The sequence below is a fragment of the Rhamphochromis longiceps genome, linkage group LG7 (genome assembly GCF_057381845.1).
Source record: "Rhamphochromis longiceps isolate RC_006_pf linkage group LG7, R_longiceps_female_GT1.1, whole genome shotgun sequence".
Taxonomy (NCBI): Eukaryota; Metazoa; Chordata; class Actinopteri; order Cichliformes; family Cichlidae; genus Rhamphochromis; species Rhamphochromis longiceps.
Genome location: NC_140563.1, coordinates 7,484,106 through 7,503,120, shown reverse-complemented (window position 1 = coordinate 7,503,120; position 19,015 = coordinate 7,484,106). Strand labels below are relative to the sequence as shown.

General features: G+C 40.3%; 1 protein-coding gene across 1 annotated transcript in view; it reads right to left on the bottom strand.

Moving 5' to 3' along the window:
- Positions 1-413: 413 nt before the first annotated feature.
- rhcgb (Rh family, C glycoprotein b) overlaps positions 414-19,015 on the bottom strand; it is a 30,607-nt gene continuing 12,005 nt past the window's right edge. The window contains exons 4-11 of the mRNA XM_085411856.1: positions 9,215-9,362; positions 8,917-9,083; positions 8,585-8,722; positions 3,144-3,280; positions 2,872-2,996; positions 2,706-2,779; positions 2,127-2,194; positions 414-1,574 (exon numbers count right to left, since the gene is read on the bottom strand). Of these exons, the coding sequence (XP_085267982.1) occupies positions 1,526-1,574; positions 2,127-2,194; positions 2,706-2,779; positions 2,872-2,996; positions 3,144-3,280; positions 8,585-8,722; positions 8,917-9,083; positions 9,215-9,362 (906 nt within the window). The 3' untranslated portion in view covers positions 414-1,525. The remainder of the gene's footprint in view (positions 1,575-2,126; positions 2,195-2,705; positions 2,780-2,871; positions 2,997-3,143; positions 3,281-8,584; positions 8,723-8,916; positions 9,084-9,214; positions 9,363-19,015) is intronic.

The following is a 19,015-nucleotide window of genomic DNA, read 5'->3' as shown; positions in this document are numbered from 1 at the left end:
AACCCACACTTGTGCATTTTTTTTACCCATCCATGTGGAAAAAATAATATCAATATGGAATATGTATGACTTCACAGAAATTCTCCTAATGAATTCAAAATAATTAACTCCAGCATGTGTGTTCAACCCTGTCAGGGATATTGCCCTTTTGTGACATGAGGTCAAGATCTTATGGCTGATCTCTAGTTTGTTTTGGTCACCAGAGTGTCCCGGGAGAGCAATAAGAGTGCAACCTTTACCCTGAGTTGCATCGCCACTAAAGAGGAGCCGTTGAAGGAGGTACAGTCCCTCTCACATTTAAATTTGTATTTCAAGTGCACCGCTTCAAACAAAAATTTACGTGAAAGTGGCTACATTTATTTAATTGCTAAATATATCCAAACTTAATTATTCACATACAGACAAAGCAGGCATAGGACATTGTACACTTTCTTAATAACTTTTAATTTCCAAAATTACATTACGATCAATACAATCAGTGTAGAACGTTTAAGAATACAAATATCAACTTCTGACAAAACCAATTTTCAGATCAGTAATATCAATAAACATATCTGGTAACACATTCCTTCTATAGCCTATTTTACCATTAGCAAATTGTGACTAGCTGGAATCATCCAACAATCAAAAAGGTGTTGACTAATGTCTTTGTTGCTAACTCTAAAAGTACTCATAAGAAGAGGCCGCTGCACGAAGGGAAAAAGAACAGCATATTAACTTTATAAAATTCCTCATGTGTGATTGCATATTTACATTTCCATCATTCTTTGTAATGCTTGATAAGAGGGTGGTGATAACACGTTACCAAATGTATTCATTTATTTACTTTAATGTCACAGGATAACTTAGGTCTAAATCAATCAGTATCAAGATTAATACCCGTCTCATTGTAAAAATTCTCCATGAAGATACACACCAAAAGAAAAAAAAAAACCCTACTCAAATGCATCTAATGGAAATATCATTTTCAGATGTAACTAATGAGACAATGAAGGAAGCTGACAGAAAGGTTTGTCTAAAAGTTGTGTACTCTTAGATTTTACCTGCAGTTCATTACATCACACAGACCAAAATCATTTAGATTTGGATCAGGAGAAATGTTGAATAGGAGATTCTACAAATGCATCGCAACGTGGTTCAAAGCATAAGACAAAACTTTTCTCTTGAGTAGTTTAGGTCAGCTTTAGAGGTATTATTGCAAGCGACACGAGAATTTACATAAGTCAATTTACCGGTCTCTTTACTTTGAAATGAGGCGAATCAAGGTAATTCCCCCCACTGAATGTTTGACCTACTGTCAGCTGATTTAAATGGAATAATGTGTTCAGCTAGCAGAAGATACATTACTCCTCCAGTAGTTTTTAACTCAAACAAAAAACGAGATTTTGAAATACAATTCAGTCATAACATACTGACAAACATATCACTGTATGAAAAACAGCTGGTGCTGACAAGTGGTCATTAATTGCACGAAATGAACATTTTTGTCCAGTGGGAGAATGATAGGAAACAAGGCAGATGTCCATTAAGATCGAGCCCTGGACTCCGACTCCATGGTGAAATTTGACTCGGCGCTAGAAAACCAAATTTCACAAATTACAAGATCTGGCCTGAAGACATTCATGTGGTCATTACATATTAACTCTACTAAGAAGATTCCAAAAAATAATTACTAGTTGCATTTTTGTTTCTACTATAAACATGACTGTTGTTGCATAACTTCAAGGTCACATTGAAGAGTTAACCATGTGAAGCAGTTCTGTGGAAAACCCCGTTTCAACAGAGAGCACAGGTTAACTTAGCAGCATAGAGCACAGCATCTGCATTAGCATCTTATGATTAAACCCACACCTAGGGGTGGTAGGAGACGTCTATGTCTCTGAGGTGTCGTGTTATCCGCCACCTCACCTCCTGATTACACTGTATTCAACACCCTGAAAATATATCCCTCACACAATGGCAGGAGTTACATCAAGATGTGTGAATAATCCCAAAACTGTGCTGTGCTGCCATCGAGAGGAGACTGAATGCAGTACAGTCTTGAACAACAAAAGGCAATGACTGCATCATTAGTTTGGTATGAAAACAGCACAAATCCTCGACAGATAAAAGTAGGAGACACTTACATATCTTTGTTTTGCACGTGGTTGTTGTACTGCAGGATTGTTGGGATGCTCTCCTCCTCCTCTGGGACCTGTTGATATTAGAAGGCAAACATTGTGATCTCAGGAAGATAACAAGCATATGAACAACTATCGTCAGAATATCTGATTTCACGGTTTCTTATTAAATTTGGGGAAAAGTTAAAGAGTAAATTGGATTTTTGTACCAGAAGAAGAGTGAATGACGGCAGACTATTTGCAAATGTTAACGCTGGGTTGGAGAAACAGCCTCATAATGAGCAAAACACAACAACAAATGTTTCTACAAGTAGCATTAAACCAAGACTGTAATTTAAAATCTCTTTGTCAATTTATATACACATTGGAGCAAACGTGTGCTTCAAAAATAGGTATGACCATTTAATAAAATTCATCAGGATTTGTTTAATATCTTAAAGATGCCACTCAGGGATACCAATAAAGCTTTTTTCTTTTTGTGCATCCTAAAACTTTCTGTGTGCTGAAATAGCGACTGAATTCTGATTTTACATTGCAAATCCTTACATCCTCATAAATGTAAGGATGTTAAGATTTATCTCTCACCTCCCAGTAGGTCTCATCATCAAAGCAGTTGTCATCTGCAGGATCTCCCCAGATAGGTAGCCTTAAGATAGCGCCTAATAGGAAGAGAAAAACTAAGTCATTATCATCACTGTCTGAAAAGCAGTTTTTAACAAGTGTATATATTCTGTCAAACTGATTTCCTTACCAACAATGATGCCTCCACCTATGCCGAAGCACAACGCCACACAGAGGCCCGCTGCCTGGTGACCGCCCTGCGTTGTGGGTACCATGTCTTTGAATTTACCCTCAAAGTCAAAGGTGTTAACCAGCCTTTTTTTAAAAAAGGGGAGGGGAGCTCAATGAAAAGAATACAGGTATTGCAACTGTTTTTTCCTCTTTAAGCCATTTATTTGAAACGGGAAACACAGCCATAATGTCTGGCTGAATGTTTCCTTTTTGTAGGCAAGGAAAACTCACCCTTCATGGCCATAAACTTCAATAGATGCAGATGCAGCTGTAATGGCTCCCACAATGCCACCTACAACTCCTGGCATAGCGTGGAGGTTGTGGATTCCACACGTGTCCTGGATCTTCAGGTGCTTCTCCATGAATGGCTGAAAGATTTGTCTGATTTTACTACACAAGCATAGTTATAGTAATATCACTTTCTCACTTTAGTAGAGTAAGAGCACTCCTGTCACCAGTTTGCATGCTTGTGGGATGTTATCACAGGGAGACACTAAACAGTTTAGTTTAGTTTATTTATTTATATAGCACTTTTAATTACAACAGTGGTGTTGACCAAAGTGCTGTACAAACATATAAATTACATAATAAAATAACACGCAATAAAATAGCAAAATCAGTCAACATCAATGCCAAATAGCTAATAACAAATAAATAAGTAAATAACTCTCGTGCAGTATTAAAAGCAGGTAAGTAGAAATGTGTTTTTAAGATTTAAAAAGATTGAGGGTAGGAGCCTGTCTAATGTGAAGAGGCAAATCATTCGACAATTTAGACACCACGACTGCAAACGCACGATCACCTCTAAGAACCAGTCTCGACCTTGGTGTGGCCAAGAGCAAAAGATCACCCGATCTAAGAGCTCTAAGGGGCATATAAGACTGCAGTAGGTCTGACAGATACCGTGGGGCCTGTCCATTCAGTGCTTTATAACCAATAAGATATTATAATTGATTCTAAAACGTACAGGGAGCCAGTGAAGCGTGGTAAGCACAGGGGAGATATGTTCATTCCTCTTCGTCTGTGTCAAAAGACGAGCAGCGGCATTCTGGACCAGCTGGAGCCTTGCAAGACAGGCCGACTAATGCCTACATATAAAGAATTACAACAGTCCAGTTGGGATAGGATGAAAGCAGGAATTGCCCGTTCTAGGTTTTTAAAAGACAAAAAAGATCTCACCTTGGATAAAAGCCTCAGTTTAAAGAAAGACCGCTGTACAACTAAACTAATCTGTTTCGCAAAAGTGAACTTATTGTCAAATATAACCCCAAAATTTTTAGCATGCAATTTGATAAAAAGTTCTAAACTGTGCAAATTAAAATGTGAGGTTCTAGAATTGCAACTTTACAACCAAAAATGATCACGAGACACTGAAATAAAGGTTCTAGTGAAGCAGAACTGTTTCCCTTCAGCTGAAGATTGATCTGAGTGTCGTCAGCATATGAGTGAAAACTAACATTATAGTTCCTGAAAATAAGATCCCGAGGCAACATATATAGAGAGATATAGATACTGAGAGTCCTCCTGCTTAAATGGTAAATGGTAAATGGCCTGTATTTATATAGCGCTTTACTAGTCCCTAAGGACCCCAAAGCGCTTTACATATCCAGTCATCCACCCATTCACACACACATTCACACACTTCTAGAGGGATGTAAATGTTTAGGTAGGGGCCCTGTTGTAAAGTTGAAGACATTCAGATGTCCTGCTCTTAGGGAGGTGACGGCTAAGCAGAAAACAAGATCATAATTCTCTCTGTGAGTGAGGAGATATAGCCCCCCCGTGAGATGGGCCAACATGTGAGAGTTGTGGATGTTCTTTGTTTTTGGGAAGGTATAAAAGAGTTCAGGGCGGCGTCTTCTGTATCTTGTGTCAAGTTTGACTTCCCCTGTCTTGCTTTGACTGTTTTCAGCTGTTTCTTTCTACCAAGGTATTTAAGCCCCCTGATTAACCTTTCACATGTGTGACACCCAAGCCCCCAAGTATTAAAATAGTTTTTACAGCTAGACATGTAAAGGCAGTGTTGTTGTTGTTTTTTTTGGTTTTTTTTGTTTTGTTTTTTGTTTTGTTTTTGTTTCTATATTAGCAGAATGTTTGTGTTAAGCCATACACCAATAGCCAGTGCAAGAGAGTATGTTTTAGATATGCTGTCTGCAGAACTGATACCCCTGGCAGTCCACGAGTATACATTTGTCATCACTGACTTGTGGGACTTTGAGTGAGGCACAGACTTACTAGAGCAAAACTAAAAGCCTTAAAATGGAGATCCTGGTAAATTTCCTTACGTGGATGGTCGAGCATGCATCATGACTTAAAATGGAGATCAGTTCAGAGTGAGTTTGATATTGATGAAGTTCATTGTTGCTCTACCACCGATCTACACTGACTTGCTCACTATTGTTCAGGTTACCTGTCGAAAAATCTCACATAAAATGACTATTTGTCTGTAAAAAGATAAAAAGAACTTTTGAACTTTTAAAATCATATCAGTAATTTTAAAAGTTCAGAAGTTCTTTTTAAAATTACAGTTCAAAATACAGTAATGGAATGTGGAATCTGTTTTCTGTTATTTTTGTGCATTTAGCAAAAGCTACATTACTAAAGCACCACAACTTCCTTAGTTTTATTGCTCATATGTAGAATAATTTGCAAAACGTGTCACTTTCTCAAATTCATGCTTTAAATACAAGGGGCATTGGGTGCTGTTTATATATAGAAATACTGATGTCTCTGTACATTGGGGTACATCTGGGGTCACAAAGTGTCAGATCTTTGATAATTAATTAATTTTTGTTATAATTAATTGCAAACAACTATTTTGAGCCAGCATCCTAGGCTTTGCTTTAGTGATGAAAGGGTTGTTGAACAACATTATATTGATCAGAAATTCATGCAAGGGTCAAAAGTGTGAAATACAACCCCGGTCTACCCTCCTTATTTGTTGCACACATGGGAAATTTTGGGGTCATGGCAGAAAGAGCAAAACTTAAGAAAAACAAAATATAATAGGATAGGATAAGATGTTGGCTTCATCGGGTGAAGGCCTCCAGCTCGCACTGGAACGGTTCGCAGCCGAGTGTGAAGCAGCGGGAATGAGGATCAGCACCTCCAAATCTGAGGCCATGGTTCTCAGCCGGAAAAGGGTGGAGTGCCCACTCCAGGTCGGGGATGAGTTCCTGCCACAAGTGGAGGAGTTCAAGTATCTCGGGGTCTTGTTCGCGAGTGATGGGAGAAGGGAGCCGGAGATCGACAGACGGATTGGGGCTGCAGCTGCAGTAATGCGGACGCTGCACCGGTCCGTCGTGGTGAAGAGGGAGCTGAGTGTAAAAGCGAAGCTCTCAATTTACCGGTCGATCTACGTCCCTACCCTCACCTATGGCCACGAGCTGTGGGTAGTGACCGAAAGAACGAGATCGCGGATACAAGCGGCAGAAATGAGCTTCCTCCGAAGGGTGGCTGGCCTCTCCCTTAGAGATAGGGTGAGAAGTTCGGCCATCCGGGAGGGGCTCAGAGTAGAGCAGCTGCTGCTCCACATCGAAAGGAGCCAGCTGAGGTGGTTCGGGCATCTGACAAGGATGCCCCCTGTGCGCCTCCTGGGTGAGGTGTTCCAGGCATGTCCCACCGGGAGGAGGCCCCGGGGCAGACCCAGGACACGCTGGAGAGATTATATCTCTCGGCTGGCCTGGGAACGCCTTGGTATTCCCCCGGATAAGCTGGAGGACAGGGACGTGCAGAGAGGTTTAAAGGGGCGGGTGCTCAAAGTTAAAAAGGGGCACATTGAACCATGCTGAATAACAACAACACACATTCATCAAGAATCTAATATGGGAAGGGCAGGGCTGTGTTGATCTGAGACTGTAGACATTAAAAAGTCCACAGGAGAGATGGTAGCTGATTAAACAAGTGTCATGAGATAATAACAAAATGCAAAGATTGGTGACAGCGCTTGGAACCATAAGGCAACGAAAAACTGTGACATAAACTCGGCTCTGCCTGTGAATCACTCTTTGCTTCTCTTCTTCCTTCCTTCCCATCATTTCATATATCACTCTCCACTTGCTGTCTATCTGAGAACAAGGCACAACTTGCTATTGCAATAAACTATAATCTAATTATCCACACCTAACAACTCCTGCACTTAATCTATAATAAAATGATGACAGAAAAATGTTATAGCACTGCCTTTAGTAGCCTCATACGCTCCTACTGTTTCCTCCTCATGTCCTTACCAGCCATGTCTGCACAATGTTATATCATGAGTAATAATTTAAAAAAATCTATATACATAAAACACACACATGCACGCACAGTGACATTTTAGACCTTCTTCAGAATACTGTATATACTATGGGCATCCTTACATTATTATTTATTACTAGAGCTACAATAATAAAGCAATGAGGAGGGGGAAGTAATAAATATGAAATAATGTATTTATGATGATTCCATTTGTTTCACTATCCACTCTGTGCAGGGCAAAGCTTATTACATTTTTAAACTGTAGAGATACAATCTTTTGTCTTATTTAAAATATAAATCTAATATAATCTGCTTCTTAATGTATGTTCTTTAAAATACAGCGTGTGTTTTTTAATATATTATAATTATTATTATGTGGACATGCATATTAGATCGTTTTTTAGTGAAATATAATCCCTCCAGAAAGGCAGGAAATGCCCAGAAACTTACTTTAAAACTAAATATGTTCCCTAAAACGGTGACAGAGCTACAGACCCATGACAGCCTTACACAGGTAGCCAGCAGCTGTGACCAGCACTACTTGTGCAGTTAATAAAAGGACAGGTAATGTTTGTCGCGCTGTTGCACACACAGCACGCTCGTTTGTTTCAGTTCGTCAGTTGCAACAAGACAGCTTACCAACGTGTACGTAATAAGCTAACACTCCTGTGTGCTACACACTACAGTGTACGCTGTACACCTACTTACTGGGTTTGTCGCATCAGTCTGTGTCTCTGAGTTAACTTGTGTTTCTCCTACAGCTCCGGACCGCAAAAAATGCGCGTGCTCTTTGTGAGCTCGTTCCCGGCTCGTAACCAGCGCGTTCTGCCGTCGAGGGCGATCATTGGTTAAATGTGATCATGTGACTGATGCAAGCCAGATCCTTTTATTTAGCAAAACTGTGATTAATAGTTAAATATTATTGTTGAGGGGCACAGACAGGACTCCGCACGCACACACACATAAAAATAATAATAAATAAATAAAAAAAATTTAAAAGTTGCCTCAACAAAAGGGCACTTTGGGCACTCATCAGGAAAGGGGCGGGTGCTCAAGCCCCTCTAGCCCCCCCCCCCTCTGCACGTCCCTGCTGGAGGAGGTGGCTGGGGAGAGGGAGGTCTGGGCCTCTTTGCTTAGGCTGCTGCCCCCGCGACCCGGCCCCGGACAAAGCGGATGAAGATGGATGGATGGAAGATAAAATAGAATAACATACTATACAAAATAGAATAAAATGCTTTGTTATAGTAGGAATAAATGCACTTGTCAGGGATAAAGTTACAATTGTGTGTGTGTGTGTGTGTGTGTGTGTGTGTGTGTGTGTGTGTGTGTGTGTGTGTGTGTGTGTGTGTGTGTGTGTGGTCATCAGCAGAGACCATGGTGTAAAGTCTGACAGCAGTTGGAAGGAAAGCATTAAAAGAAAAAAAATATCATACCGTGAGAAAGATATATCCAAGTGTGGAGATGATGCCACAGCAGAAACCTACAATAAGACAGCCATAGGGCATCAGCATGAACTCAGCTGCTGTTCCAGCTGCAACACCTCCAGCAAGTGTGGAGTTCTGGATGTGAACCTGAGAAACAGGTGCAGAAAAATGTGTATCCTGGGTAAATAATCATCTGAAGGGTGCACTTGTTGAAAAATTTGTTTGCAGGATTGTTAAACTCTTTATAGATTTCTTGTTTTGGTTTGTATTCATCTCTTATTGTCATAATCATGTCCATGTGCATAATAGGTTATATCTAATAAGTGTTTGTAACTTGTTACCATGTCTAGTTTCCCATGCTTCTGGAAGAGGCTCGAGATGGCCACAGTGGTGAGAACAGTTGAGGCCAAACAAAGGTAAGTGTTGATGGCGGCTCTGTGCTGCCCATCCCCGTGATCACAGATGGCTGAGTTGAAGCTGGGCCAGAACATCCACAGGAACAGGGTGCCTGTGCCATAGTGATATAAGTCACGAGGAACAGGGAGTTTTGTGAGATTAAATAGATAAAAAAAACTCTTATAAATCAAAAGCAATACTAAACATGACCATGTGCAGTTGTGGGTAGTAAACAGAGCTTACCAATCATTGCAAAGACATCTGAGTGGTAGACAGAGCCCTGCAGACGACTGCTCTGGTGCAAGTTAGGACGATAGAGCATCCATGACACGGAAAGACCATAATAGCCTCCAAATGTGTGAATCACCATGGAGCCTCCAGCATCTCTGGCCTTCAGGAATAAAAGAATAGCATTAGGCCAAAACTATATTTCCTACTCTGCAGTCTGCTATGAGAAGCAGATTCTGAGCAGGTGTGGTCGTGGACTTGAGATGCATGTGTGTGTGTGTGTGTGTGTGTGTGTGTGTGTGTGTGTGTGTGTGTGTGTGTGTGTGTGTGTGTGAGAGAGTTAATCCCATACAGCTTATGACAAAATTTGATCCGAAGTGATTGATGGCCCTAATCACGACCTTTTGACCCCCCGCCCCTCCCCTCCGTGGGAAACCCCCGCGTGACGAATCGTATCCGGAGAAAGGGGGGTGGGAAACCCCCCGCGTGACGAATCGTATCCTGAGAAAGGGGGGCGGACCCCGGAAGCGCGCCATCTGTTGCTAACCGTAACGAATTGCACCCCGAGAAAGGAGGGGTGAACCCCCGGAAGCGCGTCATCTGTTGTTGGGGGAAAAAAAAAAAGTTTTTAGAGGGAGGGGGAAAACCTCCGGAAGCGCGTCATCTGTTGTTGGGAAAAAAAGTTTTTAGAGAGGGGGAAACCTCCAGAAGCGCGCCATCTGTTGGAGGGGAATAAAAAAGCAGAGAGAGGAGTCCATCACAATTTCTAAGGCACAGACACAAGATGGATTTCCTTCTGCAGCCCCGCAGCGGTCCTGTGTCCGATGAGATCTGCTCTCCCAAAGAAGAAGGTTTTGAATATGACATATTCAAATACAGCATATTTACTATGGAAGGCATCGATCCGGACCTTATGACCCTACCGGAAATACTCCGGAAGTGTCTAGTCATTTTCAGACCTGTTGCATCATGTTCCCTAACCACAGCGGTGATGCAGCAGATGATTCTGTGATGAAAAGAAGAACTTTCTATCCGCTTGTAACCTTTAAGATACACCATAGCTTGTGATGAAAAGAAGAACTTTCTATCCGCTTGTAACCTACAGGCTGCCTATGTGTAAAAAAATTGAATAAATATCGCTTAGTGAATACTACTTTTCCTTTTGAGAGTCCTTTTTTTACAAGAGACTGAAAAAACAAACCAGCGACAGGCGATCTTGTTTCACACACACACACACACACACACACACACACACACACACACACACACACACACACACACACACACACACACACCTCTGTGGGAAAGAGTCAACCATGAGAGTTTTGTCGACAGCAATTGTCCATTTGGCAAAACAAATATCCGTCTCAAAGCCGTATTTTACCGTTGCAGAAAACAGACGGCGTTCGCAAGAAGGCCCACACACACACACACACACACACACACACACCCCACCCCGCGGGCCAAGGAGGAGTGAGACAGCAGATATCAGTTTTTTCTCAATGCTTATATCCTATAACACGCCCTCAAAAAAATATTATTATTATTAAAACATCTATATGAGGTAGGTTTTGCGCAACCTGCTCCTTGTCAGACTAAAGTAGAGAGTTTTTTCTTCAATACTTTAACAATAAGTTTTCTCAATAGATAGAAAATGATGACGCTGAGGAGTCAACATCCGATATTATCATTGCTTGTAACCCGGTAAATAATTTCTTACATCTCCCCATAAAACAAGTCTTAGCGGGGAAAAAAGCTCATATTCGAATAAGTTTATTAAAGCACCCCCCTCTGTGGGAAAGAGTTTTTTTCTCAGAGTCAACCATGAGGCGAGTTTTGTCAACAGCAATTGTCCATTTGGTAAAACAAATATCCGTCTCAAAGTCGTATTTTACCGTTGCAGAATGCGGAAAACAGACGGCGTTCGCAAGAAGGCAATCAAAAAAAAACAAACAAAAAAAAAAAAACCAACCTCTCTAACTATTGGTATTGTCAAGAGAAAGATGCGAAAAACAGATGCTTCGCTAGACTAGGATAAAATGAGAGAAGAAACGGGAGGGGAGTCGATATCTGTGACAGTTCTACCAATCGCGAGGAAGAATCCGTGAATATTATGTCAGCATTCCGTTCAAACAACGCCGCCGAACACACACACACACACACACACACACACACACACACACACACACACACACACACACACACACACACACACACACACACACACACACACACACACACACACACACACACACACACACACACACCGCGGGTCAAGGAGGAGTGAGACGGCAGAATAGTTTTTTTCTTCATTACTTTTACAATGGGATTTCTCAATAGATAGAAAATGATGACGCTGAGGAGTCAACATCCGATATTATCATTGCTTGTAACCCGGTAAATAATTTCGTACATCTCCCCATAAAACAAGTCTTAGTGGAAAAAAGCTCATATTCGAATAAGTTTATTCCCCTCTGTGGGAAAGAGTTTTTTTCTCAGAGTCAACCATGAGGCGAGTTTTGTCAACAACTGTTGCCCATAAAGTAAAACAAATATCCGCCTCTAAGTCGTATTTTACCGTTGCAGAATGTGGAAAACAGACAGCGTTCACAAGAAGGCATTCAAAAAAAAAGGAAATTGGATACCTGGATACCCCAACTCTCCCGACTGCACACACACACACACACACACACACACACACACACACACACACACACACACACACACACACACACACACACACACACTTGCATAGATAAACTCTGAATATAGTAGTGGGACTTCAGCTGTTTATGTAACTTACTATCTTAAGACTTTTGTGTCTACAATAATTAGTTTCCTTGGAACCAGATCCCTACCTGTTAATAATTCTCCACTGTACCCATGGTTCAGAAAATTACAGTCAGCCTGCCAGGGACACGTCACTCAGAGAGCTTTTAGAAACATGAGAGGCATCCATACATTTAGAGCACGGGCCTGTTATCAGAAAAAAGTACAAGCCGGAGTTGAATAGTGTTCAGTTTCACCTTCCTTCCTGTTGCTCTATGACGTAGTTTGAAACAGAAACCACAAGTGAGTCAGTCTCGGGTCGAGGTTAGGATTTCCAAAATCAGAGTTCACACACATGTAGCTCTTGATCATATATGTTCATATGTTAACAGTCTTTTTCTTCCCCTTCTTTATTTCTGCGGGAGTCAGGTGGCAGGAGCTCTGTGGAGGTATTTCATCTCCAAAGGCATTGAGTATCTGGACACTGTGTTTTTCATCCTGAGGAAAAAATTTAACCAGGTCACCTTCCTGCACGTCTACCATCATTGCTCCATGTTCACGCTCTGGTGGATTGGCATCAAGTGGGTGGCAGGAGGACAGTGTGAGTAGCTTACAACACAGCAGACATCAGCTATATGATATATATATGAATTTATCAGCATTGCTGTTGATAAAGCCTTCACCGGCTCTGTAGTTTTGTGGTTTATACTGGGTGAGGGCTGGGAAGAGACACAAATGCCTTGATGGATGCTTCAGGAAGCTAAACCAAACATGTGGAGCTACTTGTCTATAAACCTTTTATTCACTACTGGTTAATGTATTCATTATTGTTGTTTGTTGAGCTTTTTTTTTTTTTTTTTTTTTTTTTTTTTTAATAATATGCATCTGCATATTAACAGCCATGCTAGCAACTCTGTAAAGGTATACCACAGGCAGAGGAGCACTTTGAGCTAAGTGCTAATGCCAACAAGGCAACATGTTGAGAGTAATAGCATTTAATCGTTGAAGTTTACTATTGGGTACAATGTTTATCATGTTCACAGTATGTATTTAGCATGATAACACGCTATCACTTGCTAATTAGTAAACACAGGTGCAGCTATATGTATATTTGCAAGTAGATGATTGTGACTGAAACTGAGTCTGAACACTGATGAGGAAGCTAGATGACAAATTTCACTGAAACCCACAAGCATAGTATCGTCATATGTAGCTTGGATAGTTTAATCTGGATTCATGGGCCCCTGGACCTACACTTGTTTGTATCTCCCACCCCCCTCAACTATTGTCTTTTTATTGGATACAGACAGCAGGAGTTCAGAGCAACTCAGTTTAAGATTTTTTTTTTTAACTATAGTAAGCAGAACAAAATTAAAAACTTATTGTTTCTTCTACTGCAGCATTCTTTGGTGCACATATGAATGCGATGATCCATGTCCTGATGTACCTGTATTACGGTCTTGCCTCCTGTGGACCTAAGATCCAAAAGTACCTGTGGTGGAAGAAGTATCTGACAATTATCCAGATGGTAGGTTGATTTCCAGGGTGGCTGATTTTGAAATTAAATATACTGATTGTAGGGATCATTTGACTGAAAATCATTCTTCTTGCTATGAAAGAACGGTGAAAACACAATATGGTGCAAAAGCATAACTCTTATTCTCTCTTTGGGGCTCAGATTCAGTTCCATGTCACCATCGGTCACACGGCCTTGTCTCTCTATCTCTAAAGACAGAGCACATATCTGAACCACTGGAACACAGAGGTAAGAGAAATCTGTGGAGATACATGCGAAGGATTAAACTATAAATTAGTTAATATTAGATTATTTCTGCCAAGAAAAATGTTGCCTGAGTTGATGTAGCAGTAATCTTGTTTGCGTTGGCCATGTTTCTTTTGATTTGTGTTACCTTACCTGCTTTTCTTTCATACTCTCTTTAGGTAATAAAGCCACATCTTTACCATGAAGCTACCTTTGGCTCTGGTGTTTGCACTCACCCTCCCCATCATCAGGGCTCAGGTTCCCCACTGGGGCCCGTGTCCAGAGCCTGCTGTTCAACCCCCCGTCAGCCTTAAACAGGTACCAGTGACGATGCAGACTGTGCAGAATATGCTGAACACATTAGGCGTGAATGTCATGAGATACTTCTTCTCTCGCACAGTTTGAAAAGGAAAAAGCTGACACCACAAACATTATCAGAGATTTCTGTTAAACGAGAATTTATTAATATAAATATTGTTTTCATGTGAAAAAATAATTTAATTTATTAAAAGTACTTTTTATTTATATAGTTTATAATATTTTTTTTTCAGCATTTCAGCATAATCTTTGTTGTAAGTCAACTCAGTACCCAAAGTATTGTGTAAGTAAAGCTTTTCAGTACCTTTAATAGCATAGAAATGTGCATACATTAGTACAATAACTGAATAAATGAAGACAGACTTTTTCCCAGAGGGGAAACTTGGCAAAACATTGTGTTTAATTACTTCCTCAGCTGGTGTAGAGTAGGTTTTTATAAAACACATACCATATATCAGAGTATGTAGATTTATTCATAGTCTGCCGACCCCCTCTTCTTCTTCTCTGTGTTGGTGTTGTTGTTCGTGTGCGTGTGTGTGTGCGTGTGTGTGTGCGTGCCTTAGAAGTCAATTAATACATTAGCCATACTTAAAAAACATCTGAATTTCATTTAGAACTGAGATTCTAAGTTGTAAGCAGAAATCTTATGCACAGCCAGAAACATGTTTCCCCACTTTCACAATGCTGAGGTGTCAAATCCACAACCCCCAACAAATGGTTTGTTACACGCGGGTGTGAAGGGCAAGCTTTACTTACACAGCCTCACACACAGTAGATTTTTAAAGTTTTTTGGGTACAGGGGTTTAGCCACAGATGCAACATCCACTTTTGATAAAGATCCCTCCACCTGTTTATTTCTTAAGAAATTAAGCATCTTTTATTAAACTCTTATTTATAATTGTCTACACAATAATAGACACCGTGTGCTCTGTGACATTATAGTCTTCTACTGCTGCTTCCATCGGTTTGCATTTTAAACTCCCAGCCTTTCAGGTTGTTATGAACAACTTTATATCACAAAATGTTAGAAATATAAAGTGATCCATGCGACTTTTTTATTTTTTTATTTTATTTATTTTTTTATTTTCTGTTTGATGGAAGGACTTAAGACACGAGTTATTTAAACAATTCTAAATGACAGTGTGATGGCCATAGCACTTTATGCGGGTCAAATGTGTTAAGGATAATGTTTATCAATGTAAAATTGCAAAGAACTTGTGGATAGATTATAACATTTTGTAAACAGTTACCTCAGAAGCTGTACTGGTAGATCTATGTATGTAAGGTAAAACTATCCACAGTACTTCCACTTAAGTAGCTAAACACATAAAGTCACCCTTACCAATAATCCGCTGCTCCTTGAAAAAGTAGCGCAAACAGACAACTGACTGAGCAATGATAAGTAGAGCTACCCGAGGCCGAGACTCAAGCAGAAGAAAATTAAAAGTTGTTGTTTTTGTGGCTCGAAAAATTAAAGAAAGTATGTTTAATAATTCAACAAGACCCGCACCTTCAACACATGTACATTCAAATTTTGGAACAGGCTCATCATTGCTGCTGTTTGATAGTTTTTATCCGTTTGAAAAAGTCATTTTACGGCTTTAATGTTTCCAGCTGATAAGGAGAATGAGTGCGTTTCAAATGTGCGTCCAAAGGCTTTAAACATCTGCTTTGTCTGTAACGACAGTATCAAACTACAGAGCATTGTTTTTACTAAAATTCAACATTTTCCGATGAAAATTTGGCTACTTTTTTTTTTTTTTTCTTTACTGTAACACGCACCTCAATGCCATTTTTAGGATATTCTTGGTGATCACATTTTTTCATATTCATGCTTTTGGCACTGAGGGTATCTGATACGCATGTTGTCGCTGTGTTTGTACTACCAGCTGTGAGGGCTCTGCTTTTGCTTTGAGCAGTCTGTTTTTATTTTGTCTCGTGAGTGTGAGTGTGTGTTTTTTTTTCAAACGAGATCCTCGTCAGTTTGATTTTGTTACCACAAACTTTGTGTGAAGTTCACAACAGAGGTAAAGAGATTTAAACACCCCAGTTTAAGGAGGCAGGCAGGGGTTGGACCACCTGTACAGGACAGGTGAAGCAGAGAGTGTCGGGGGGAGATGTGCAACAGAAGCAGAGGGAACATTTTACAAGATGATAAATGGCACATTTAGGTGATTAAGGATTTGTTGACAAGATTAAAAGACACGTCCGTCAGAGTTCAACAACATTACAGTTTGATTAAATAAAAAGTTTTTAAACTACACAAGGGTCATTTTCTCCTCTGATAGTAATCATATTAAACATGTCAAGAAAGAAAGAGTATAAAGAAAAATAGTAAATGTGTGTCTAATTAAACTCTTCCTGTGAACCTTATATCATCCTTTAATACGTTCGGTGTTACAAACTTGAAGAAGCACAGAAAAGATCATCAGACATTAATCTAATCAGTTTTCAGCCTTCATTCATATTGAAAAGTTGAAATATGGATGAAGACCCAAGACCCTGCTAGACCCAAGTGCAGCGTTTAACACCGTTGGCCATAACATTTTATTACAGCTATTATTAAATGGAGAGTCCTCTTCACACACTGAGGTTAATTATGAAGCTCCACAGGCTTCTGTGCAAAGACCAGATTTGTTTACATTATACGTGCTTTAGAAGACATAGCATACATTTTCACTGCTATGCATAAGATACCCGCTTTTATTGGTTAAACTGCCGGGATGTCTTAGACACATAATGAGCTTTAATTTTCTGCTTCTAAGTTCAGATAGAACTGAGGTTATTGTAACGGGGCGTAAAAAAATCTTAGAAACACTGTGGCTAACAAGATCCTTACTCTGGATGGCATCGCCTTGAGCCGCCTGTTGTAGTGATTTGGCACATTATAAGTAAAATTGAAACATACAATCCCATAGCACAACATCAACATTTATTTATATACAAAAATAAAAATGCTTTTTCAGAAAAGAATTGTAACTTCACAATTCATCACCGATTATGTGGGTACATAGGGTAAGTCCTCATCATTATCCCATAGCTGTTCCGGTAATCTCTCAGGGCCTTGGAAGGGTGGCCATATCCAGTCTACCTCATCAATGTCGGGAGAGTCGCCGAAATACAAAAAATCTTCCTCGTTGTCAATGTTCATCGTCCACAGCTGTGGTGGTGAGGGGGGTGTGCTCCACTCTGACACTTCACTCCAATCTTCAAATGTAGGGTTCGTGGCTGGATCTTCAGAGACTAAAGATTGCTCAGTATCCCTGGTACCAAGTACCAAATATGTACCAAGTTCTGTCACTCTGATGGTTGATTGAGCAGAAGGGCTGGAAGATGCCATTTTCATGGAGAATTTCAAGCCCAACAGATGGGAATTACCGTTCTTTTCCAAAGTTACAGCTGCTAGAGACGCAGTGGCCGACTCTACGGTTTTTGAAAATAGCTGCCACACCTACCCGCACCCTTTAGGATCAACCCACTTCCAGACCACGCCCGCTTCTGTTATTTAAAAAGAAGACCGCCGTCTCATTCCTTCAAACCTTTTTTTTTTTTTTTTTTAGCTCAAAAACAGAGAGAAGTATGGCCTCTACAGCCCTGCGCCACCCTGCGGAGGAGGAGGAAAGTTCTGCGGACGAGGGCACAATATTACCTGACACGTCCGGTTACTATCGCCCCTTGGAAAAGCAGCAGCAAGAGGACGAGCTTGACGGTTGGGCATCTTCTTTGTTCAACGATACCGTGAAAACCGCGGTGTATCATCTTGTCAACCTCGTAATCAACAAGTACCTCACTGACACATGCAACGATTGTATGGCCGATCAACCCCTCCAGAAACAGCATGAGTGTTTGCGAGTGTTGGAGGATGACTTTTACGCTGAAAATTATTACAGCATCAGAAAAAGACTCCTCACCCCTCGTTTCATTCCATCCATTCAACGGTTGCTGATTGCTCGCCACATCAAAATGGACGACGTCAAAGTCTGCATGGTGGCGGAAACTCTCTTGCGCGAACTGAAATCGGAAAGGAAAGTCTTTGACGCCATAGCCGAGGCATACCACAATCTGGTAGGGTTGGACATGGTGAAAATCAGACAGCTACGGTTGGTCGCAGAGTTTTACAAAGGAGGCTGCTAATTTTTTCTCTGAAAGACTGATTTTTTCATTCTTAGAACGTGTAACCAGCATTTTACCAAACAATGTATTCTACATATAGTGCATTTAAAAAAAAAAAATGTACCCACATAATCGGTGATGAATTGTGAAGTTACAATTCTTTTCTGAAAAAGCATTTTTATTTTTGTATATAAATAAATGTTGATGTTGTGCTATGGGATTGTATGTTTCAATTTTACTTATAATGTGCCAAATCACTACAACAGGCGGCTCAAGGCGATGCCATCCAGAGTAAGGATCTTGTTAGCCACAGTGTTTCTAAGATTTTTTTACGCCCCGTTACAATAACCTCAGTTCTATCTGAACTTAGAAGCAGAAAATTAAAGCTCATTATGTGTCTAAGACATCCCGGCAGTTTAACCAATAAAAGCGGGTATCTTATGCATAGCAGTGAAAATGTATGCTATGTCTTCTAAAGCACGTATAATGTAAACAAATCTGGTCTTTGCACAGAAGCCTGTGGAGCTTCATAATTAACCTCAGTGTGTGAAGAGGACTCTCCATTTAATAATAGCTGTAATAAAATGTTATGGCCAACGGTGTTAAACGCTGCACTTGGGTCTAGCAGGGTCTTGGGTCTTCATCCATATTTCAACTTTTCAATATGAATGAAGGCTGAAAACTGATTAGATTAATGTCTGATGATCTTTTCTGTGCTTCTTCAAGTTTGTAACACCGAACGTATTAAAGGATGATATAAGGTTCACAGGAAGAGTTTAATTAGACACACATTTACTATTTTTCTTTATACTCTTTCTTTCTTGACATGTTTAATATGATTACTATCAGAGGAG